Source organism: Emys orbicularis, chromosome 4, assembly GCF_028017835.1.
Source record: "Emys orbicularis isolate rEmyOrb1 chromosome 4, rEmyOrb1.hap1, whole genome shotgun sequence".
NCBI lineage: Eukaryota > Metazoa > Chordata > Testudines > Emydidae > Emys > Emys orbicularis.
The window spans coordinates 115628154-115652930 of record NC_088686.1 but is presented as its reverse complement, the minus strand read 5'-3'; the positions used below and the strand labels follow the sequence as shown (position 1 = coordinate 115652930).

General features: G+C 52.1%; 1 protein-coding gene across 1 annotated transcript in view; it reads left to right on the top strand.

Moving 5' to 3' along the window:
* The first annotated feature begins 460 nt into the window (after positions 1-460).
* Positions 461-24777, top strand: part of DUSP8 (dual specificity phosphatase 8) — a 58798-nt gene continuing 34481 nt past the window's right edge. Inside the window, exons 1-2 of the mRNA XM_065404026.1 lie at positions 461-691; positions 16802-16940. Of these exons, the coding sequence (XP_065260098.1) occupies positions 461-691; positions 16802-16940 (370 nt within the window). The remainder of the gene's footprint in view (positions 692-16801; positions 16941-24777) is intronic.

Below are 24777 nucleotides of genomic sequence, written 5' to 3'. Positions count from 1 at the left end.
AGCACTCTTGGCTCCATTCTGCAGTCTCCATTTTCACCTTTCTGCCCAGCTGGCTGATCTGACAGGTGAATGTTCCTTGACATTCCATGTAGAAAGTGCCACCATCCACGCCAGGTTCTCTCCGTGGCTACCCTGGTGTAAATCAAGAGTAACCCCATTGGACTCAGCCGTTGGCCCATGTGGCTGAGATAGGATTTGGCTCTTGGAAACTTGTTTCCAGGTGAATTCCCAGGGCTGCCCGTGCTGTCATAACACCTGACTCTGGGTTTCCCCTCTCCTCAACAGGTTCGGCACGATGACTTGGCATCCTGGGCTTTAGCGGCGTGGCAAGATCAGGACAGGTGCTGCCCTGCTCGCGCTGTATCCCATTCCCTCTCTCCTCTGGGAGATCTGTGCTGGCTTCCCTGCCCGTGGCCTTCCCTCCCTTCCTCCCAGTCACCGCGGAGGGGATTGGCCCGTTATGGCCGGGGACAGACTCCCACGCAAAGTGATGGATGCTAAGAAGCTGGCCAGCCTCCTGAGGAACGGGGCCGAGGGCACCTTGGTCATTGACAGCCGCTCCTTCGTGGAGTATAACTCCTGGCACGTCCTCAGCTCTGTCAACATCTGCTGCTCCAAGCTGGTCAAGAGGCGGCTTCAGCAGGACAAAGTCTGCATCACGGAGCTCATCCAGCCAGCCTCCAAGATGAAGGTACTTAATCCGGCCCTTGCCTGCCTTTCCACTAGGGCCCCCCACCTAGTAGATAGGGACCTGGCCTGAGAGGGCACATGACCGTTGTATGGAGCAACAGGATGGAAGTGCCGGCTTCTGGCTCACTCTTCTGCTGCTCATTCCATTCCCTTTGAGGGGAACCCAGGCACTGCCCTCTGGCCCTGCCATCTCACAGAGGCAGAGCAGTCCTCTTCCCCCCCCCCCCCACTGGCTGTGTCCACGGCCCACAGAGGTGTTGCCTATTAATGTGGCAAGGAGGGGGGTTGAGCCGTTAAAGGAGGCTGCCCTTTCGTGTTGCTCTACTGTCCCTCGCCTGAGGCTGCCACCAGAGAGACTAACAGGTGTGTCAGCCTTGGGCAAGGGGCATTGCATTGGCGAACCAGCCCCCACAGCCCTTTCGTAGCTAGTACTTAATCCCCACTAAAAACTCTTCCCTCCCCTCTTCCATTGCTAGCCCTCTTCAGGGACCCGTAATCCTCCTCCCTTGGGACGCCAGCGCTCCTATCCAGTGGCATTGCTTTTTCCTTCGCTTATCCCCCTTGTTGGGCTGAGCCCCGGAGTTTGGATCAGGCTCTGATCGCCCCCAGCTGTGTGGGTTCAGGTCCGACTCGATTTAATATGGCACTGGTGCCCTAGTGGCTGCTTCAGTGCTGGCAGGAGCAAGTCCTACCCCCACCAGGGTGGACTTTGCCAATAGGCTCGGAAGCATTGCTGTACGGGATCTCTGTTCATCTCCTCGCTCCCCTGCAGCTGGTCAGCTGGCTGCTGCACTTACCCTTTTGTAAGCTCTCTTTGTTACACAACTCTAGTTTCTCGCGCACTGAATGGTGCAAGCATCATTCGTTTCTCTTAGCTCCTTGCCTGATGGAACCGCCCCTGCAAAAGCAGCTGTGCAAAACCCACCTGCTAGCGGCGTCCCTCTGGGAGTCCAGGGGCTAAGGGGAGGATAATCCTTTCAAGTGGGATTCGTGTCAATGAGAGCTAATTGCGTGCAGGGTGAGCGGCGGGGCTGGGCTGCTGATGGGGTGCCATACCAGTCTTCTGCTCCTTTTGTGTGCCCTGCCATCGGGCTAAGGGGCAGGGGTGAGCCTCACCTCTGCCCACAGAAAGGTCGTCACTACCATGCTGGCCCTGTTGGTGGGGTTTGGTGCTGACCTTCCCCCTTCCACCCACAGAGGCATTCTGGGACTTGGGGAAAATCCAAACCGATTGGGGCCCCATTTGTTGCCTATTTACCCCTGGTACTAATATGCCCATTTCTAAAGGGGGTGCCCAGGGCCTGTTCCTGAGATCCGCGGTCTCTCACAGCTGCTGCTAGCTGTGTCTGTACTTCACAGGATCGGCTCCGGCTCCTTGCTCTGCCAGGCGTGGGGCTTATGGGACTGGAACCTCCAAGGTAGGCAGGCAGCGTTCATGCTGATGCAGCTCCTTGGGGGGATAATGTGCCAGAGGCCCCCCTAGGGGTGCATCCTCCTGCAGGGTGGCCCTGGCATTGGCTTAAACCAACATGCAGCTGGAAACCTGCCCGCACTGGGGGCACGTGATACCCTAGCAGCAGCAACTGTTCAGCCACCCGGTGCATCCCCTGTTCTCTTGCCCTCTGTCTGTGGGGCTGCTCCCTCCCCATGCTTTGCATTAACCCAGGTGTATGCTGGGCCGTTTAACAATAAGCTCTCTCCCGAGGCCTCTCCATTTGTGGCTTGCTCTCTGCAGTTGCTCCTGCTTTTACTGTTCATTCTTCTCCTTTCTCTCTCTTCTCTTCTCTCCCTGCCCCCCCCCATTTTATGGCAAAGTGAGGGTAATTCAGGCGATTAATCAAATGCTAGGCCCAGCTGGAGCCATCTGTGGCGTCCTCACACCCCCTCCCCATGCACGCGCGCACACGGGCTTCCTGATTGGCTGCCGGTGACATCACCCTGCCTGGATCAAGGAGGTTTGCACTGCGGGGTGGGGTGGGGGAGCCTTGCCTCCAATCTGCTTTACTGATGCTTCAGGCCGGGGGATTGGAGGGGATTGCAGAGCATTCCTCCTGCACGGATTTAGCTGTTCTTAAATCCGCTGGCAAATAAGGCCGAATAAGCAGTTTTTAAAAACTGGCAAAGAAAAAGAGAGAGAGAGGTGTATCCACCCTCCCCTTGGCTGGAGTTACCTCTGCAGTGGGCATGGTCACGTGCAGCAGCAGCAACGCAGCACTGATGCCCTGCATGTGTGCATGGGGTTGATGACCACTGTTAGGCAGGGAAGAGCCTAACCTTCTGTCTGCAAACCCGCAGCATTTCAGGAGCACAGCATCTCTGCAGCCAGGCCAAGGAAATCCCCACAGCAGTAGCCAAAGGGAGCTGGGCCAGCACTCCCCATTGCTCCTCTCTTCCCACCCCCACGCCCCCCAATGGACACTTTAAAGTCACCGATGGCACCCAAACTTCAGACTGGTGCAGGCATGCGTGGCCCTTTATTGCTGTCCAGCTCGCACCAATAATCCATCTAGCTCAGTATCCCAGCTCTAACAGTGGCTCCTTCAAAGGAAGGTGCAGGAGACCCCCAGTGGGTAATTACATAGCAATGCAGGCATTGACGAGAGACAGAATTATAATCTCCTGGGAGTGACACTCCGGTGCTGGGAGAGGAAGCACTCGTTGGTTTAGCTTCTCTTCTTACCTCCTTTAAGGCTGAAAAGTTTCATGGTGCTTCCCAGGCCAGACACAAACATTCTTCCACTGTACTTCCAAGCGAGCCATTCGTTAATATCCTCTAGCATGCTATACCTCCAGAGCACTGGAGTTAATCCTCAAGGCACCCTTGGGGAGTTAAGCCACTTGCCCCAGGAAGCCGAGGGTTCCTGTCAGATCCTCCGCTGGTATAAATCCGGTGTAAAGCTCTGTTGGCGCTATTTGTGCACCAGCGGCAGATGTGGCTGTGTGTTTCCTGATTCCAAGTCCTGTGATCAGGCCTCTGAACTGCACCACTCCTAAGGAAGTGTACTTTGGGCTGATGAAAGCAGCCCGACTGCAGTAACTGATAAGTCAAGAATGCACTTTGCTCCCAGTAGTTTCAGTCAAAGTGATGTTTGCCATCAATTTCAATAGGAGCAGGACTGGGCTTTATAGCCCGCTGATGTCCCTTTAAGAGCATGTTTTAGACCCCAAATCTAAAATTCTTCCCTCCCCCCCGCCCTTCAAAAACCTTACATTTGTGAGCCGCTCACTGTCGTTTTTATTGGGCGTCTCAGTTTTGTTCCTCAGTTTGGGAGATGGGGAGTGTTGAATATTTCACCTGGTGGTGTATTGCACCACAAGAGGAGTGGGGCCTTATGGGATTTGTGGTTATTAATAACTGGCCCCTTGGGGAAAGAAGGAGCTTCTGTGTCTGCTTCCAGAGGGGCAGAAGAGGAGATGATTGCTCCTTTAGGGCTAAGATGAAGATTCCTGAGCCCCCCAGAGCAGCGCTGAGGGGAGGAGCTGCCAGTGCCCCTCTGTTCCTCCCCATCAAAGCTGTTGGGATGATGGGAGGGGCTGGGGGCTGTTGCCAGTTGAGGCTAGAGCACTTGTCAGGTGCTTGGGAAAGGGGAAGGGATGGGATAGCAGGGGACCTTTTAAGAGGAGGTTTTTGAGGGAGGGAATGGGACTTGGATCAGGATTTTGGGGTTGCAAGGAAGGCATGGGGACTGGCTGCGGGCATGGATGGGCAGAACGGGCAGCAGAAATTGAATGTGGCTGCAAATTAGAAGCATAAAACTAGAACAGGAAACATACATACTCTTTAAAAACAAAAACAAAACAAAAAAACCCCTCTCTTACCAGCTCTAATTCCCTACAAAGGAGCATTATGCACTTAAGGCCAGTTCTCCTAAGGCCTCGGCACCCAGCAGCTCTCATTGAGAACAATAGGAGCTGCTGAGCACTTGTGAAAATCTAGCCATTACTCCCTTCCCCATCTCACTCAGGAAGAAACTGTTGCCCGTCTGCGTATGTAGTAACCCTGCTCACCATTCCTGTAGTGGTTTATGACAGCCCAACTAGTGTTGAGACTGAGCCTGATACATTTATGATCAGGATTATAAGACAGGGTTGCCTGTGATAGCCGGGGATTGGACTCATGACCCAGAAGGTCCCTTCCAGTCCTATGTATGAGCCAGTGGTCCAGCCTGCTGGGTTAATGGTCCATGAAAGCTGACTGCACGGTGGAGCGGCCGGGAATCTGTCCAAGGAAGCTGGCGTTGGAATGTAACGCCAGAACGAAGTGGCTGTTCTGGGCCGATGAGTGGGACGGGGTTGTTGACTGACAGCGGTGGTAGCTCTGAACCCAAAGTTCAGCTCTGAATTCCGGGTCTTCTCTAATGGGTCAAACTCAGCCCCTAGATCTGAACCCTCCGGTGCTGAGGGAGGTTTGGAAACCCCAGTTTGAATTCCCAGCGGGTAGGTTGTCCAGAGAGGCTTGAGCTATGACCCACAGCTGGGTTTGGACAGGGTCGGGTTGGCTTGTTCTCCCCTGTTGTCTGCAGCCACAGAATTACACCAGCCACTGGGCCTTGGTGGAACAGCAGCTCCCTTTGGTGGCTAGTTCAGGTAATGCACAGTGTGTGCTCCCTCTGGATCTCTGTTCAACCCAGTCCCCCTCCTTGTCTATTTCAAGTTACAGGCTGCTGGTGGGTTTCTCTCTCTTCCCCCCCCCCCCACCCCCTCCCGGGCAACCAATGCAGCACCATCCCTGGCACTTTGAACAATATCAGTCCAGTGTGTGTTAAATACATGCTCCCCCCCCCCATCACCACTATTTCTTGGTCCCTGGAGGGGGGGCGCCAGCTGAGCGGCTCACCCTCACGTGATCCAGTGTGTGTGTTTGGTGGGGGAGAGGGCTGGGGCCAGCGAAGCTGCTGCTGAGTAGCAGATGGCAGGAAGGGTGACATCATAGGCTTGATTGTCCTACCCCATTATTTTTCCTGACAAGCCTCCCGCCTTCCTCGCTGGTTTCCTGCTGACTGAGTTTGGAGCTGGAGAGACAAAGGCAGCCGGGGATCCACACCAATTCTCCCCTCTACTTTTCTGGGCTTGGGGGTGGGGGTGTCCCTGACACACACACACACACACACACACCCCATCCTGCCTTGTCCTCTCTTGCTGTCCAGCTCATTGCGGGAGGAGGGGGGTTGCTGTGCTATCTGTGTGATTCCTTGATTGATGCTGGCCCCAGCGTTGGTATGGCCTTTGCCTTGCCTCATTGGACAGTAGGGGGAGGCACGGACTCCAGGAGCAGCAGCCCCTGCCATGCCATGCTCTCCCATCTACTGCAGAACCCAAGGGGTAGGGCAAGGTCACCTTGGAAGCCACCTGCTACTCCTCTCTTAGGTAGGCATGGCTGCTGGTGAGAGAGGGAAGCTGGTGGAGAGGGGCATGTATCCCCTTCTGTCTCTGTGCCAGCAGTTCTCCTGCATTCAAACACCTGGTCCCCCCCCCTCTAGCATGGCTGCCCTGATGTTCCCACTCTGCTCTCACCACACCCTCTTTCCATCCCTCCCTCCCTGCAGCAAGAAGGGTAATAATCTCTGCCATGTTATCTTGGCACCAGGAACGTTTCCTCCTCCCCCCCCCATCCCATACAAACCCTTACAGATGCCCTGCTTTGGCTTGTTGCCATGGATGAGTAATATTGACACCTGGCTTCCCTTGTTAAAATGTGAGGCAAGGGGGCACGTTGGCTGGACAGTAGGTACTTGAAAGTTAAAATTGCTCTTTCCGGGGCTTGTATTGAAATGTGCATATGCTTCTCCTGAGTGAGTGCAAGAAAGACAGACCATATCTAAGCCATAGGTTCCTAACCCCATGTGCTCAGCAGACCCACCAACAGGGCAGGAGCCTCTTGCCCAGAGAATAGGAGAAATATCAAAGATCTACAACCCCCGTGGCCTCTTAGCCAACATCAAGCTCTGCTACTAGAGCTGTTTGCAAAATTGGGGATGGAACCTGTTTTCCAGTTAACAAATGGCCTTTATACAAAATTAAAAGGTTACCAAATTTTTGAACTTTTACAGCTTTTTCAACAACAAACAACATTTTATTGCCTTTTTTTTTCTTTAAGGAAAATTTCTGCTAAATTTTTTTTTTCTTGGGTGGGGGGAAAGGAGGAATGAGAATTCAATTGCTTTTGGAACTTTTCACAGGAAATGCTTAGTATTTTGCAGTCAGCTCCACCTGCTACCCAGTTCTGAAACGCGGCTGCCTCTGGGGTGGAGCTGCAGTATCAGTTAAACAATGGCCGCTCTTGTGTAATGTTGCCGTCATCTTTTTTCTGAAGGGCTGCTGAGGAAGTAACTATTGTCTTAGGGGTGATGTGTATAGGGAAACCAGGGGATCGTTCTATTGTTTGCACTGCCTGCACGTCATGAAGTGATACGGAGCTGCTGTTTACTTTGGTACAATGAGTCACTGTGTTTTGAAATATTTTTGTGAGGTGTCTGACATGTTTGGATAATACCTAGCTTTCATGTGGCCCTTTTCATTTGTAGATCTCAGAGCACTTCACGAGAGGGAGAAGTATCATTATCCCCATTTTACAGATGGAAAACCAAGGCAGAGAGAAATGAAGTGGCTTGTCCACGGTCTCCCAACAGGCCAGTGGCTGAGTTGGGAACAGCACCCAGGTCTGAAGCTCCAGTCCAGTGTCATTCTGTAATCTAAGGCTAGGTCTACACTACCCGCCTGAATCGGCGGGTAGAAATCGATCTCCCGGGGATCGAATTATTGCGTCTCGTCGGGACGCGACAATCGATCCCCGAATCGACGCTCTTACTCCACCAGCGGAGGTGGGAGTAAGTGCCGTCGACTGGGAGCCGCGGAGGTCGATTTTGCCGCCGTCCTCACAGCGGGGTAAGTCGGCTCCGATACGTCGAATTCAGCTACGCTATTCGCGTAGCTGAATTTGCGTATCTTAAATCGACACCCCCCCCGCCCCCCGTAGTGAAGACCTGCCCTAAGTCAGTGAATGTGTAAAATTACTCAACTGCTTGAGCTAGGAGCTGTACCCAACTGAAACTGCAGGGGGAGTTTAGATTGGCAGGAATTTGGTTAAAGCTCTTGGACTCGCATCCTGACACTTACGATTCTTTACATACTCCATCTTACCTGAAATCTCCATTGCCTCCTGCCATAATGCTGTGGCACTGGCTCAGTACTGACTTGCAGGGAAGCACCAATAGCACCTGCGTGTTGTGTGAAAGTCTACTATCTAAGCAAGCGGTCTGACCTCCCTCCGGGTAGCTTGTGAGAGCTGACAGGATCGTACCAAAAGTGGCTGCAAAAATCTACACACCTTGGCAGCATTTGAAAAAGCGTCAACCTCCTACTCGGTTGTGGAGAGCTATGAAAATCTAAAACACTTATGAAAGTATAGTTTTCAGACTTTTTTTATGGGGTAGGGATAGACAAACAGGCTATTGCCTAGCTAAGGTACTTATCTGGCCCCCATCCGTATAGGATCTGAATGCTACACAATCTTTTAACTTTAATGGATTTATGCTCACAACACCCCAGAGAGATAGGCCAATGTCGTTATCCCCATTACACCTGGGAAGTGAGACACAGAGCAGCTAATTGACTTGCCCAAGGTCACACAGGGAGTCTGTAGCAGAGCAGAAAATGGAACACCAGGTCTCCCAAGACTTAAGCTGGCACCCCAACTTCTGGACAATTCCTCCTCTTACCTGAGTACTGACTCTGCTAGATAGTTCTCACAGCCAGGTGAGGAGGGATGTGAGGATTTCTGATGGGGCACTTCTGCACCCTTCTGTGCTCCCTCCCCCTCCCCCTCCCCCTTTAGAAGGCCGAGATTATTATATTGCTGGTTTAAATAATAATCCCTAGAGAAGGATGTCCCCAGGTGCCCTCCAAAGGCTTTATTTCTTCTATCCACCCCACCCCCCCCCGCCCAAAAAAGCACTGATCAGCATCCTGTAAGCTGGTTGAGAGAACTCTCCTAAGCCAGGCTGCAGCAGGCAGAACAGCCCATAGGGAAAAGCCCTGCAAGAGTCTCCATCCTCAGCACCAGCAAGAGGGAAGGGGATTCAGTTTTATTACAGTGAATTGTTTGACGCGGGGCAGCGTCTGAGTCTGAGGAAAGGGGGCTTGAGCACAAAAAGCTTGAGAAGCATTGTCTTCCCTGCCATGGCTTTCTCCTCTGCTGAGCTACACCTGGACTCTGAACGGGTGGGTTTGTTCAAAGCTGGAATGAAAAGGGATGTGAACTCTTCTTTGAACCAAAGCCACCGAGCTGGAGACCTTTTGAGTCGCGCTCAGAAATGCAGCTGGTTGAGAGGGTGTTGGCTTTGTTTTGTTTTCTCCCTCCTCAAAGGCTTCAGCACAGGAACCTGAATGGGATTATGGGACTGTGGGTGGAAGGTGTCTGGCTGCAAATGTCCATCAGTCCTGGTTCACTGAGAAGGTTCCAGCCTGGATCATTTAAAAGTCCTTCTCTGCCCCCTTGCAGGTGGCCCTGTAGATCCAGTATAGCAGTCATGTGATCCTGAATGCCCAGTCCAGCGAGTGACCTGCTGGACCCGCAGCACCACAGCATCCTGCTCGCGAGGACGTGGGTTGCTGAGGCAGTCATGGCACACATAAGCATAGCTCATACCAATGGTGTAGCGAGAGGAAACTCCCCATCTCCATGTCCCATCTGACTGGTGGGCCGATGACTCTATCCTTTTGTGTCTGGAAATGTCAGCGTGGCTGCCTGTGATGTGTGGAACTGCGTTAACTGGCTGGCTGTGCCAAATGTCTCCCAAACTCTGGGAAGTCTCCATTACCTGGGATTCCTCAGGCAGCTAAGACGTGGTCTTGGGAGAGAGAAATAGGTTCCTCCTCCAGTTGAAAGGAGGCTTACCTTTGTCTTGAGCCAAGGCGTGCTGGGGACGACTGTAGGCTACTGTCTGAGCTACTGAGTCAGCTCAGTTAGTAGAGGACAGGTGTCCAGTGGGGATCACACATCCATTGCCACAACTGGCACCTTGGACAGGACATCATGTCTGGTATCCGTCAATGACCCCTAAGCCTGTTGGAATCAGCAGTTGGTGTGGGGTGGGAAGGTTTGAAATAGCTGCTCTTGTTTGCAAGCTGGTGCTAGTCCTTGTCTTCCCACAGTAATTCAGGATGCATTTGGGGTGTGATCATTTAACCCCTTTGACAGTGTCAAACGGGGCATTTTCTGGTGGCAGATTACCATGGTGATGGGCATTTCCAAATCCTAGGGGTAGAGCGTCCTTCCGTTCGAATTGTAACTTCAGGCAGTCAGGACCCAGCTGCATGAGGATTGGCCCTTGGGGAGAGCAAGGTGTATCACTTGGCATGAAATGGTTAATTAGCCCCAGTGCTTCCTGATCCCTCTGCAGCACTGGGTCATCTCCCAGACAGCTGCAGCTTTCCCTGGAGAGTGTGCTAGGAGGAGTCACCTCCTCTTTAACTCTCTTGTAGAGTTTCCTCCAGGTTTATTCTTGCTCAAATAGTATCCATGTAGACACAGATCCTGGCTTCAACACCTTGCTCCCCTATCAACTTTCCCCAAAGGTGGCCTAGCCTGCCATAGAGTGTCAAAAGCGTGTTCTACTGTAGATGGCAGTCCTGGCCTGGCCTGGCTAAGGATAGCCAAGATAATCCGCTAGGACTCTTCCATCTCACCTCTCCCAGTCTCTTCAGCCAGGAGTCCAGCGCTTCTCCGCTGAACGCTTGCACAATGCCAGCTAAGGCTCCGGCCTTGTGTTCTTCCTCATAGCTGTACTAGGAGAGGTTCTGCCAGCATTGTGAGCTTCCCCACAGCAGTGCCGTGAGAGGCTTTACAATTCGAGCAGCATGATCCAGCTTTGCATACCAATCTAGCCCTGTCCCCCTCCCCACTGCAGCAGGGGACAGAACAAGGGCTGAGGTGGACCTGTGTCCCAGCAGTTCTATAACCCTGCAAAGCCCTTTTGGGTCGGGTAATTAAGGCAGAAGTGAGGCCTGCTTGGGGGAGTACTGGAGCCTGCAGCTGCTGGTCAGGCCAGGCCCAAACTGTCTGTCCTCTGTTCCTTCAAAGCACCACCTCAGGGTTGAATTTGTCCCTTGTTGTTTGTTCCAAAGGAAAATGGGTGCGGGGGGGGGGGGGGAGTATTTTTAATATATTTAAGAAAGCCGGCCCTTCTGTCAGCCTGTTTCTGAGCTCTCCCCGGCAAACGCAGTGTGTGTTTGTTGCAGCTAGGCCATGCGAGGCCAGGGCTTGTTTGGCATTTATATTGCCTGAAAGCTTATAACTTTAATAAGATGTAAACCATGTCACATCTATCTGCCGTTGCCCGGCAACCCTTCAGTAATGGGCAAAACAAAGCCTCCCGGTGTGGAGGAACACTAAATCCTATTGTGGGATAATTTGGCTGGCAAGTGGTTATCTCCCCTGGGGGCCCCCTGCACTTGAATGGGCACCCTGGTGTGCATGGCTAAGGTATATGTTCTCTGGCGGGGCGTGTCCCCACCCTATTGGGAAAGGATCATTTGGAGCATTCCGATGCCATGGTGTACAGTGCTGATGGGCTCCTGACAAGATCAGGGTTATTGATGTCCTTGGGAGTAGAGGACACTAAGCCCTGGTCTACACTGGGGGGGGGGGGGGAGAGGGATCGATCTAAGTTATGCAACTTCAGCTACGTGAAAGACGTAGCTGAAGTCGACATACTTAGATCGACTTACCGTGGTGTCTTCACCGCGGTGAGTCAACTGCCGCCGCTCCCCTGTCGACTCCGCCTGCGCCTCTCGTGGCGCTGGAGTACAGGAGTCGATGGGAGAGGGCTTGGCGGTCGGTTTATCGCGTCTAGACTAGATGCGATAAATCAATCCCTACTGGATCGATCGCTGCCCGCCGATCCGGAAGGGTAGTGTAGACATACCCTTAGTGTCTTTCCAGGATGCAGCGGGGAGGCGTTAGGAAATGGGTACCAAGCCAAGCAGCCGCGTTGTCCCATGCAGTGTTTTTGTTTGCCCCTTCCCCCCCTCCAAATGTTTTGGTCCACATTTATTCCTCCTCCCTGTGTCATGGAGCACTGGGAGTTGACCAGGATCTGAACAGGAGGTTCCACCCGCGTGGGTTGTAATGTTGTTAGTGTTATGGTAGTGGCATGAGACCCTCAGCTGAGATCGGGGCCCTGTCGTGCTAGGTGCTGTACAGACATTGAGCAAGAAACAGTCCCTGCCCCTACTTACAGTCTAAATAGACAAGACAGACAAAGGAATTATTATTATCCCCATTTTATAGATGGGGAAACTAAGGCACAGAGGGACTAAGATGTTTGCCCAGGGTCACACTGAGTCTCTGACTGAGCTGGGGATTAATTGAACCCACATCTCTTGAGTCCCAGTCCAGTGCGACTACGAAACCATCATTCCTTTCTTTCACTGCTGGCTATGCCAGACTGTCGATTGTCCAACAGCCAGGGAAGGTGGGCAGCCTACGAGTCTGAGGTGGGACCCGAGAGTCAGGTGCCTGAGGTTCTAATCCCTGGCTCTGCCCCATACTTACTGTGTGACCCTTAGAAAGTCACGTATCCTCTCTTTGCCTCTGTTTTCCCATCTGTGAAATGGGACAGTACTTCCCTACCTGAGCTGGATGTTATGAGGCTTAATTAGCCTCCCTTCAGTGCTTTGAGCGCCACAGATGAGACACTATAGGGAGCACTGAGTATTACTGAGGCTGGAAGTTCTCCCTTCAAACCATTCTTGAAGGAGCTTGGAGGATACTATTGTCTCAGCCCTGTGAGGGGCTGAGCTGCGGATATTGCAGAAAGCTCAGCAGCACTTGGGCTCTGTTTGGATGTAGGCTAAAGGGAGGTAGTTAACTTTTAAAAAAAATCAAATAAAATCCTGGGTCAGATCCTTTGCTGGTGGAAATCAGTGTAGCTCCCTTGAAATCACTGGAGCTATTCCGATCTATGTCTGCTGAGGATCTGACCCTGTAATATGAAACTCTGAACCTATATTAATAATAGCACCGTAGATTATTAAAAGTGCAAGGGACATTAAAGCTCAGACCTCCAAAGGTGCCCATCTCAGCTAGAAAGCCTGGTTCCTTTTTCTCCCATTCATGCTGTTTTCTTACCTTTTGCATTTCTTTGCGCTGACTTTCCTGGTCCAAGCTAAGTCCGTTTCTCTTTCCCCTTCATAGTGTCTGGGGTTCAGGTTGTCACGTTGTCTGGAGTGGCTCATACCAAAGAGTGCCTTGTTTTTGACAGTCTGCCCTGAGGTTGGCAGACACCCTAAACTGGTGATAAATTCTATAATTAGATTTCACCAATCCAGTAACAAATGTGAACTCCTGGATCACTGCAACAGTCTTACCATAGAATCACAGGCAGTCCCTTTGGGCTCTCCAGTCTACCTGGCCACCCAGGCAAGCTGGACTTAGTGATAAATGGTCACTTACACCAAAAATCAAAAAATATTCAGGTTGCTCCCCGTTCCAAGAGACCAGTCACTTACCCTAGATCCATTTGTGCCTTAGATCTCATACCAAAGACAATCCTATAGTAAACTAACGAAGGCTTTATTAACTAGGAAAAGGAAATGAGAGAGTTATTTACAGGTTAAAGCAGGCAACGTATTTATACAAATGAGTTCAGTCCGTGGTTCCAAAAGGTGACAGAGATGTAGTAATCTGTCAGCACTGCTTGTCTTTTTTGGGGGCTGACCCTGGGGATCTCTGCTTTTGGTTTCTTAGCTCCAGCCCTTGGAAGTCCAAACCGAACAGGAAAGAGATGACTAATTTTCATGCCCGCTATCTTTATTTCCCTCTTCTAGATTTCAAGCTGATGGGATGTGCTTTCTCACACTAGCACCTTCAGGTGTGTGAGAGGGCACAGCCTTTGTGCTGTGATGTTCCAGGATGGCCCAGTCAGTCTTCATAGTTCTTCTGGGTGGGCGGGGGAGCCACTCATCCTAAATTCACAAGCTGGCCTCCGGAGACCTGGAGCCTGGCAGTGTAGGCAGCCGTGGATCTCTTTGCTGTTCAGGACACTGGAGAGCAACAGTGCTCAGCCCCCTGTGCTGCAGAGCAGAGCTGAAGAAGCTGGGTGTGGGGTGGAGGGCTGAGGGCTGTGCTATGTGGGGGGGGGGGGGGCTTCACTCAGCAGCTCAGGGTGAGATGGGTTGGAGGGCACCAGACAGGGTGGCAGGGGAGGTGCTGAGGTGGAGTATTCCTGGCGACACTGAAGGCAATGGTCATTTGGCACTAAGCCCTGCGTGTGGCACCAAAGGCACGTGGAGTGGGGGCAGGACTGCAGAAGTCACTGCGAGCACAATGGCAAGAGCTACCACCCATTGGGCTCTGCTCTCAGCCCAGGTGGCCGTTGGACAGTGCCGGGGCAAGATCACTGATGTCTCCGCTGGCTGAGGATAGAGATGGGGCAGGACGTGCTTGGCGGGCCAGGGAAAGGCATCTCGGATCTTTGTACGCAGGGCAGTCAGTAGGTTGTCAGGCGATGCTGCTGGCCAGGGACTTCTGGCAAGTATGTTGTTCTGTGGCGGTTGCTGCTGAATCAAAGCTCTGAAGGGTTAGTGAGTGTGGCACAATGGCAGGCACCTCCCCCCCAATTGCCCCAAAACCGGATTGGAGCAGGTGAGTGACAGCCCCAGCTCTCGATACCTGGGGAACTGAGATAGCCAACGCAAATACAAGCCCGCACCGCAGAGAACAGCAAACTCGCTACACAGACAGCCCTAGACTGTAAACTCCTTGCCTAGCTGCACAGTATCTGCGCTAAACTGCTCTTTGGGATATAATGGAAAGGGCTGTTCATTCCCTGCCTCCCTCCCTCCGCCCCCCAAGTCCTACTGGCAGGGTTCATGCTGGCTCTGCTTCACAGCTGCTGCCTCCACCTACCGCAGAACGATAAATGTGCCTCGCCCCAAAAAGCGGGAGGCTGGTAGCTCGCAAGGCAGGCGTATGCCACCCATCAGCCTATTCAGCAGGTGCACTGAGCCGTGGCACTGCAAGGATTTTATCAGCCTTTAATGCGTTGTCTTTTCATTAGACACAGCAGCCCCTGGCCGTGCCTCCTGCTCTCTCTGTAATCCTGCCATTAACTGGGCACCATGTAACCTCTCATCAGAGAGCGATTTCTTCCTTGCTCAGCCCTCCCTCCTAAGAACGGCTGATACCCTGGGCGCAAGCCCTGAAAGCTGGCACACCTCACTGGTGCACCTGAATTTACCAAGTCTTGGGGTGGGTTCCTGAGGATCTGGGAACAGCTGCTGGGTCTGTACACTGCTCACTGCACAGAAAGGTGCATGGGAGGGTCAGGCCGATCTCCTCCTTCTCTTCCCCCCCACCCCACCCAGTGCTCTCTGCTGTGTGCAGTCCTTGTTGTCAGGAATGCCTAGGGAAAGGGGGCATTGAGAGCCCACATGGCAAACAGCTGATGTGGGGATGTTCCCACAACTTCTAGTACTAGGGCTAAGCTTGGTCTGCAGGAGGCATTGACTTGGTAACGCTCTCCCGACAGAGGAGACTCGGAAAGAGCGGATGGCAAATTGTAATTGATTTGCGTTGTGGTAACACCTGGGCGGGAATCCCATTGTGCTAGGTGCTGTACATGCACAAAGTGAGAGAGACCCTGCCCCAGTGAGCTTAATGTCTACCTGGGCAAGACACAAAGGATGGTGGTTGGGGGAATAACTTGCCCAAGGTGGCAGAGATTAAGTGATTTACCTGCGGTCACACAGTTGGTCAGTAGCAGAGCCGGGAATAAAACCTAGGGCTCCTGAGTCCCAGTCCAGTGCCCAATCCACTGGACCACGTTGTTTCACGTATGAGCTGATGTGCTATCAAAACAAACGGATGTGACACTTGAGGTTGGCTGTGCAGAGAGATTATAAGGTGGCAATTACAGTCCATGCCTCCCTCTCTCTGGCTGGCCCTGAGAACATCCCTGCCATGCAGGATTCAGTCCCAGCTACCTTGATACCAGAAAGAAAGAGGCAGATTGGAGAAGAACAGTACAAGGGAAATGGGGACCGGAGGGTTTGCTTGTGAGGAATTATTGAAAGAGCTGAACAGTTCAAAGCTGGCTAAACGGGGAAGTGAGTGTTTGTCGTGTGGATCTGCAGGGGAGGAATGGTTTGTGTGTGGGTGTAACTGGGAGGATGGGGATGAAGTTAAGCAATGGAAAATTTAGGCAGGGTATGGGAGAAGGGGGGCTTGAGGGCGGGATTTTCAGAAGTACTCACAATTAGCCTGACTGCTCCCACTGGAGTCCATGGCAAAATACTCAGTGACAGAGCTGGGTGCAAAGTAAGGCCTATGCTGAGCACCTTAGAACACCCCACCCTTCCTGTCTGTAAGAGCTGCTAGCCTGGGGAGTGGTGAGCAAAGCCTCCTCACTTGGATAGGACAGAGTCCTGCACGGGCTGAGGTGGCAGGGGCAGGGCTGAGGTAAATGTCATTGTCGTCTGATTCCTCGGCTTCACCTAGACGGTGGTTCCCATCTCTCATCTGGGTTATAATGGGGGCCAGGGGGTTTCCCTCTCCATGTCCATTCAGCACAGGCCTTCTCCATCTAACTGCCTCAGTAGGTCCTGAGACCTGACATACAGGAACCATCTTCTCCTGGGGAGTTCAGTTTCCATGTCCATTCAGCTCTTGGTTTCTGCCAGTAGACCCCAGACCTGTTCTGGCAGAGCCGCCATCCTCAGGCGTGAGTGGGGGAGCCACGTCTCCATGCTCCTTCAGTTTAGAGGAGCAAAATTAATCTGCTCCATAACCTTACTATGGCCACCAGCTCCCCTTCTCCCTCCCTTTCTAGCTCCCCTGCTTGTTTCTTGCTCCATCCCTGATCTGGAGGGACCGTTGTCTCCTGGGGTGTGGCAGCAGGAGGATTCGCTCCATCCTACCTCAGTCTGGGGATTCGCTCCATCCATAGTGCCCCCAGTCTGGGGACTCTTCTCCAGCACTGAAGTCGGAAAGCCTTGGCAACACAGAGCCTAAGTGGAGAGCAGCAGAACACCCCATATCCAATCCCTGGCCCCCCTGCTATCTGCCCCCTACATGCTGTAATGCTCTGTTGTGGTGGTTCTCCCCCCCCAGGTGGAGGCGGAAGAGCACCAGGACGTGGTGGTCTATGACCAGAGCACACGGGACGTGAGTGGCTTGGCTGCCGACAGTTTCCTCTCCATCCTCCTGGGCAAGCTGGACAGCTGCTTCCACAACGTCTCCATCCTCACAGGTAGGATCTGGCTGGGATGCCATGGAGAAGTGGGAGCTCTGCCCCTGAAAGGGGGCGGGGAGGATGTCTCTCTTGAGTACGCGTGGTTGTGACTAGTGTTTCTATCTCCAGGCCAGACACTGGGTCACCAGCACTTTAGGTGCCCATGGGAGTGCCTCCGTGCCTTCAGGTGACACTCCTGGATGAACTGTGCCATCTCCCAGAGATGGGACATCCTTAGAGGGTGTCATGGCACCAAGAATGCAGACTGGCTGCAGCACCTATCTGGCGCATTGCCAGTCCTGCTCATCCGTACCCCTGTCTAAGCCGGCCTTGGGTGCCTCAACCTGTAGGCAGGTGCTATAATGGGGGACTGAGACATTTGTAGTCTCTCTCATCCCAGTCTACCTATGAGAGGCCACCTTTTCACCTTCCACTGGAAGGCAGCCACTTCTGGGGTGGAACCCAGCAGCTGTTTAATACCACAGTGAAAAATACCACAGTGCTTCTAAGACAGGAAGTGAAGAATTCTAGCCCCGGGAATGAAGACTAACATCACCACAGTTGAAAATGTAGAGGAAGTTTGTGTTAGGCAGGATGTATTTACCTGAGCTGGATTGTGGCCTAGGCACTGGGATTAACACCCTTTCTCTTGGGCCAGGGGATCTGCAACGAGTGCTCAGCACTCCCGCTTTAGATCCGCTTTTAAAGAGAGCGCTTGGGTTCAATGCTGGGAGCTCAGCAGCCTGAGAGAGGGAAGAAATTCCCCATGGAACCCAGCCACATCCAGTGCTGCGCGTATCGTGAAGAGGGACCCGTGTGCCATGGTGTGGATCTGCTGCCCCGGGTCTGGCTGACACAGCCCACAATTAGTAACGCAGGGCTGTCAGATGTTCAAGGGGGCCGCCTCCACTCTTGGCTTGGGAATGGAGGGTGAATAAGGACACAGTCTTCCGTGTCCTAAAGTGCTGAGTGTTAATGATGTTTATGTTCCCTGATACCTTACAGTGCTGGCCCATGACAAACCTACTACGGGGATCATGGCCTGTGCATAGTGCCTTGGTGTTGGTAATGTGGCCCTAAAGAGGGGACTATCTAAAGGTCTTGTTGAGATACAGTTGGCCAGGGAGGCTGGGTGTGAGCGAGAGGAGGGAGCTGTGGGTGGCTCCAAAGGACCAAATCAACTTGGAACAAAACTCCTTGGGTATGTTTAGTGCCTGTATTTTGTTCCACATAGATAAGAGGCCCCATCCAGAGTGGGATCTGAACAATACTAGGCCCAGCATTGTTCATCCATGACTGTTACTGCTATGCTTTTAGCATGATATCTCCAGAGAGACCTTTGCACTCAAAATAGAATACAATACATCATAATTGTAGAGAGTTTTTTTTCTTTCTTCCCAATCCCCGTCCTAAGTAAACCATGCTACACACTTCCCTGGTCAGTGTTCTGTCCAGGCCACAGGTTTATGTCCTGGTTCTAGCACAGCAGAGCCCTTGTCCACATTGCTCAGGGGAAAAAAATGCTAGAATCCTGCTGGGAGTGAGCATGTCTAGGCCTGGGCGTAGCGAGCACCGTTCTGCTCCCGCAGAGAACCTCGCCGTATTTGCAGCTGTGTTTCTTGGGCCATTTGTGAGCGTGCCAGAAGTCTCCAGTATCTCTTGTAAATGGGCTTCAGGGCAGTGCACCCTCTTGAGGGATTTGCCAGCGCCGCTCAGTTGTGCCCTTCTTCACTTGTTCCCTCTGCGTTAAGCTGGGCTGCCCCCTGAGCTTGCATTTCCCCAGGATGCTGTCACTTGGGAACAGATGTGGGCCAAAGGCTGCGCTCGCTTGGCTTGGCTGGTGGCATGTTGTGCGACCGCAAGGGAGAGCTGGGTTTAAGGCTGACTTTGGGGCAGGGGGGTGCACAGCACATCCAGCCCATAGGCTGGTGATATTGTTCCCTGTGGAAGGGCAGCATGGCAGCCTGTCATGTTTCCTGGGCACACGCAGACAGGGATGATACAGTCTTTCTCTAGACTATGTGAGGGTTAGTCTGCCTGGCTGTTGTCTATTGAGCTCAAGGAACAGCTCCCCAAGCTCAGTCAGTAAAGGAAACTCATTGATTAAACATTGGTGTCTGTTCCATGTGTTCCCCCCAGTAGAGGGCAGTGTTGTCCATCAACACAAAACAGCTCCATCCAAGCTCCCCCAAGAAGAAGCGCAAGGCTTCTGGACATCAGGGCAGCTGCAGGGGTTAGGGGTTTGCTTGCTCTTCTGGCTCTTTTTCCTCTTGTACCTTCTAGCTCCCGGTGTTTTTAGGGGATGTTTTCTGTCTCTTACTTGGAGCCAGTCCCACAGTAGGAGCAGCTAGCAGAGCTGTTGTGTAACGGAATAGCTTTGCTGAGGAGGGAGCATGGCTGGGAGGATGTGGGTGGAGAGGGCAGAAAGGTTGTTGAAAGTATCCAGTTACCCTCTCTCAGATGAAATCATCCACCCCATGCTGCTTAATATTTAAAAAGTGAATGAATAACCAGAGCTCCACTCATTCTCGCGCCTATTAAAAAAAACCTGGGGCGGGGGGGGGGGGGATTCTTCATTCAGAAAAGGAGGAGTGGGGGGTGGAGGAATTATTGCTGGAATGAATCGGGGTCCCCTGGGTGTTATCCAAGAAGACAGAGCACATGAGAGCAAGTGAGCATGATGTTCTAATTATAGCCTTGCTGCAGAGCAAGCGTTGCTCTCCCAGTGCCGGGACAAAGCTCACGAAAAGCAGGGTAGGGAATGAATGAATGAAACTCTCTCTCTGGCAGGACAAAGAGCTGGTGAGCGGGTGTCGAGAGGGTGAAAGCTCCTGTTCATTCTGGCAGCTAGGAAGGCAGGGCTGCCTGGCTTGTTTCCCATCACGTAGCCATCCTGTGCATTCTTTGCTGCATAGGACTCAGGCAGCCTGCTCCTGCCCTTGGATGCAAGGCACATGTAGATACGTGCAGCAACTCAAGCTGTGTTAACGCTGGTAGGTGCCACCATAGCACTGGCTCCTTCAAGGTCACGCTCTGGGAGTTAAAGCAGGGGACCCCTGGCTTCTCTTCCCTACTCTGCCAGTGGCGTGCTGTGTTTTTTTTGGCAACAACTGTGGTTCAGTTTTGCCCTCTGTGCAATGGGGATGAAATTTGTTAGCACCTATGGAAGAGCCTGGCTCAGTTCCATGCTGGCCAGGTACAAAGGCTGCATCTAGTTGTGGAAACAACATAGCAGCCACAGGCTTTTGTCACAAAGGACAAGTCTCTGGCGAATATATGACCTTAGTAATCTGAACTGCTCTGAGATCCATGGGGCTGTGTTTGTACAGTGCCTAGCACAAGGGGGCCTTGATTTTAGTTGGGCCCTCAAGGTGCTACTGTTGTATGCAGAAGAAAGGCTCAAGGAGAAGGCTTTGACTGTACCCAGGGCTTTAAAAACCAGCAAAGCCACCTTTAAAATCCCCCTCATCACTTCAGAGGTAGCCAGTGTAGTAGAGCACAGGGTGGGAGTGATATGAAAGAGGACCTCAGGCCAACGAGCAAGCATACTGCTGCCTCTTGAACAATCCACCAGTGCAGTGAAGCCTGGTTGAGAGGAGATAGCAGTAATCCAGGCTTGTGGTCGGCAGGGCCTGTTCTGCAGCTCCAAGGTCACTGTGGTGTCAGTAAGTGCAGAGCCCTGCATAAATTGCACAACGAGGTGAAAAGAATCCTCTTTACCAACCTCTGCAGGAGCCAGCTCAGTCAGTGGGGATGTGTCAGGAGCATTCTCCTTGCCATGACCCCTAATGCACCAGCAACACTTTTGCTTTCCCAAGGTCGAAGAAGAGGAAGTTCCAGTGCATTTAGCTGGCAAACTCGCCCAAGCCCTCCCTCCAGAGCAGAGACCCAGCTCCAGGTGTGGAGCAGTAATTATTGCTAATGCTGCCCCATTCCCAGATGTGTAGTGATTTGCATGCCACTGGCTAGGCAATGAGCAACCCACATGAGAGCAGAAAGGTGTGAGTCACCCCCATCATGCTGGATTTCATGCCCAGGTAGGTCACAGTGGCACAGAGCCTCAAAGGTGTCTAGGAGCCTAACTCCCATTGCAAATAATAGGAGTTGGGTGTCTAAGCCCCTCTGCATCCGAAGAAGTGGGTTGTAGCCCACGAAAGCTTATGCTCTAATAAATTTGTTAGTCTCTAAGGTGCCACAAGTACTCCTGTTATTTAAGCCCCTCTGAGGAGCTGTGCTAATGGGCGCTTCTCCTCTCTTTAGCTCACAGGTTCCATAAGGTGAAGTACAAAATGTGAACTCTCCTGTGCTGTACGGGTGCCTTTGGACTGCGGGGAATTGCTAGCTGGGGGGCAGAGTACTTCTCACAGTACCCTTTGCTGTCCCGTTGGCAGAGCTCACGTAGCGTCTTCTTAGCTATAGTACAGCATTTCGGACTTTTATGGGTCTCCCCTTTTTTCCTGTACACAGAACTACCTGTTACCTCCCTTTTTTTCCCCTCTCTGGTGCCACACGCTATGGGTCCATCGGCACTGGCAGGTATCATTTCCAGCTTGAGGAAATATGCCAGCACTCACTCTGATCCAGCTAGCGCACTAAAAAGAGCAGCGTAACTGTGGCCGCATGAGCGGCGGGAAGGGCTAGTTGCCCTGCGTACATCCCTAGGGTGTCAGACGGGATTAGCGTCAGGATCGTTAGCCCGTGCAGTCATGGCTACACTGTTATTTTTAGCACGGTAGTTCTGTCTAGCACGAGCACGGGTATCTCTGCCCAAGCTGGAAATGTACACCTTTCGCTCCAGCACAGACGTAACCTCTGTGAGTGACTGCTTGGTTGGCTGGGAGGATGGAGCAAAGAAATAATGGGAATAAAATTAAGCCTTGTGCTGATGGGCCGCTTCCGTTATCCTGGGTCTTGTTTGTGAATCCTAAAGCTGGCCTGTTCCCTCACCCTCCCTCCAGTGCCAATTACTTGTGTGTGTCTCTCTTTTTTTCCCCCTTACTACAGCTGCTCCTTTTGCCCACGCTGTCTATAAATTAAAACTCCCCCCACCCACTGACAGCGAGCATTAGGTTCTGTGCTGCGATAGGTCTGTTCAGTAGCATGGGCCAAGTCTAGCCCTCTGCATTTCCAGCTCCAACACAATAGCTGTGTACAAGAAACCCTGGAAGAAAAATTACAGCCAGCGGGCGGGGGGGGGGGGGGGGGGGGAAAGAATGTGTTCCCAGAAGTGGCTGGTAATTGCCTTGCTGAGGTTTTGGCAAAGCCTCTCACGCTCCTTTTGCTGTGGCATTGTGAGCTGCACACCCTGGAGCCTGCCGGTTCGCTAATGGGAAGCGCAGACCACTAATGTGTGGAAAAAAGGAACCAAAATGTAGAACACTGGGTCATGGCTACTGAGTTTTATATGGAAATCGTGACTCAAAAATACTGCTGAAAACATTTGGGAGGTGGGGGGCCTGCGCGCGCGCGCGCACCCATGCAGTTTTCTCCATCCTGTAATGTGGGCAGCAGCCAGTTATTTTAGACGCACGTTAGCAGCGCTTGGGAGGTCTGAGGGGGACGTGCGTGCTGGGACTGATGCTGATCTCACCCCAATGGCAAGGCACTTCACCAAAAGTAGTGGCATAACCCACTTGCAAATCTGGCGTAAAGGAGACTAGAATGAAGCCCTCTCCCCTGCTTGTATATAAGGTTTGGGGATTTGCTCAGGAATGCAGTCTCCAATGGAGATTTGGAGCCAGATTCTCATCTTGCTTATGCCAGCGTCAAGCCAAAATAACCCCGCTGACTTCAGTGGTTGTACTCTGGATTTACACTCGAACGAGTGAAATTGGATACAAGCTGTTAGTCTCTCCAGTGGAAGTGTCTTAGGGGCATGCTTTGCTGCCCATGACTAACCCTTTGTCCACATTCTATTGCTCGTTCTCAGTGAAAGTTTTGGGGTGTCTGCTCCTAGAGGTTTTAGGTTGAACCTCTTCCTGCAAAGGCTGGCCTCGTTGCTAAGGTACTGGACTTGGACTCAGGAATTCTGTGTTTCAGTTCCGCCACACACGTCCTGTGTTTGACCGTGGACAAGTCACTTCATCCTCTGCCTTCATTCTCCGTCTGTAAAATGGGGCTAGTCATCCTGTCTTGTCTGTTTGGATTGGAAGCTTGTTAGGACAAGGATTGTGTCTTACTGGGTCTCTCTACAGTGCTTAGCACAGTGGGGTCCTCATCCTAGTTGAGGCCACTTGGCAGTACTATAATATTATTAATAATAATGACCTATCTGTGATCAGCCCATCTCACTTGCCAAAACACCCGCCTTCAAGAAACTGCAAAAGAAGAACGCCAGAGAGACTGAATAGGCTGAAGGGGGAGGGGGAGAGAGAATAATGAAAGTATCCTCTGATCTCTTCTTGTAACCGGTGTTCTTGGTCCTGGCTTCTTGTTGTCTAATGCCATCGCGTGCATGGGTCTTTGCAGAGGGATAAAAGACATGGGCCAAGATTTTCCAAAGTGACTCGTGATTCTGGGGTGGGCGAGACACCTTTTAAAGGGGCCTGGTTTTCAGAGGGTGGGCGCTCCACACTTCCTGGAAATTGAGCCCCTCTAAGGTGTCTGAACAAAGGGACCCAAAATCACTAGTCACTCTTGTAAAATGGTGGCTTGTGGACCTGCTCAGCAGCACTCCCAGTCAAAGTCAAAAAGGGCCCAGAGATTGCCAGTGCTGTGATTGTAGCTTAGGGGCTGCAGTATTTTTCCGCTGCTGGGTGAAAGAAGAAATAGTCCCTCTTTCCCAGGGCCGCTCAGTAGCACGTTGTGCTTGGGCGCAGAGGGGGTATCTGCTGTGTTTCAGAGTCTGGCTCTGAGCCGTTATATAATGATGGCTAAACTGAGCACACGTTGGCACTGACAGAAGCTTCGTGACCTTAGCCAGACCTTTCCATCTGTTTATCAAAGCCGCCACCGCTGCTCTTCCAAGGCAGGTGAAATCATTGTTTAAATGGAAGCAAGAAAGCTAATCTCATACCAGGCATTTGGTCAAATGCAGGGGAACCCAACCTAACTCCCAGCCACAGGACCCCAGTGGGAAAGACTCACCCAGATGGTCTGACTTATCCTTTGCATTTAGAACAAAACGACAAATTCTGATATTTAAATACCAATTTCCCCCCACCACCAATCTCAGCTTTGGTCCCTTTCTGTACATGATGTATTAATGCCTGCATCGTGTCGGGGTGTTCTCCTGCATCCCCTTGGAGTGTAATGGTGCGTTTTCTCCCACTGCTTTTTGGAAATGATGGGAGCTTTGGGCCTCAGTTCCCAAAGAATGTCGCTTCAGTCTGTGCTGAGGCCTTGTCTGCACTGTGGGTGTTGGTGATTGGTGGCTGGACCCAGCATAGCTGCATGGGTATAAGCCCCTAGTGCTGCTTGCCCTGGTTTCAAGCAGGGGTTGGCTCCACCAGTACAAATGGCAGCTTTGTCCGTCTGCTTTAGGAGTTTGTACCGGTGCGGCTACGCTGGAGACTGAAGGCAGGGTAAATCCTCAGTGTAGACAAGGCCTCCACCCCATGCAATCTTACAGGCTCAGGACTGCTGAGGTGAAACAGAAAACCTAAGTCAAATTGCATCTGGTGTATTTTCTGGTTTAAGAGGCACGGATGAGACCGCTAAACTCATTGCACTTGTGACCTCCATGGGGAAGGTGTATCGAGAGCAATTCTTGATAAGGACTAAGATCTTTGTGTCCTGTTCTCCCACCAATGATTTACTCCCACTGGCAGCAGTATCAGGCTGGAATTTCCCTGTGGCTGATGCTAGTGAAACATGGTGGCTAATGAAACTTGTAGTAGTGTCCTGGACAGAGAGG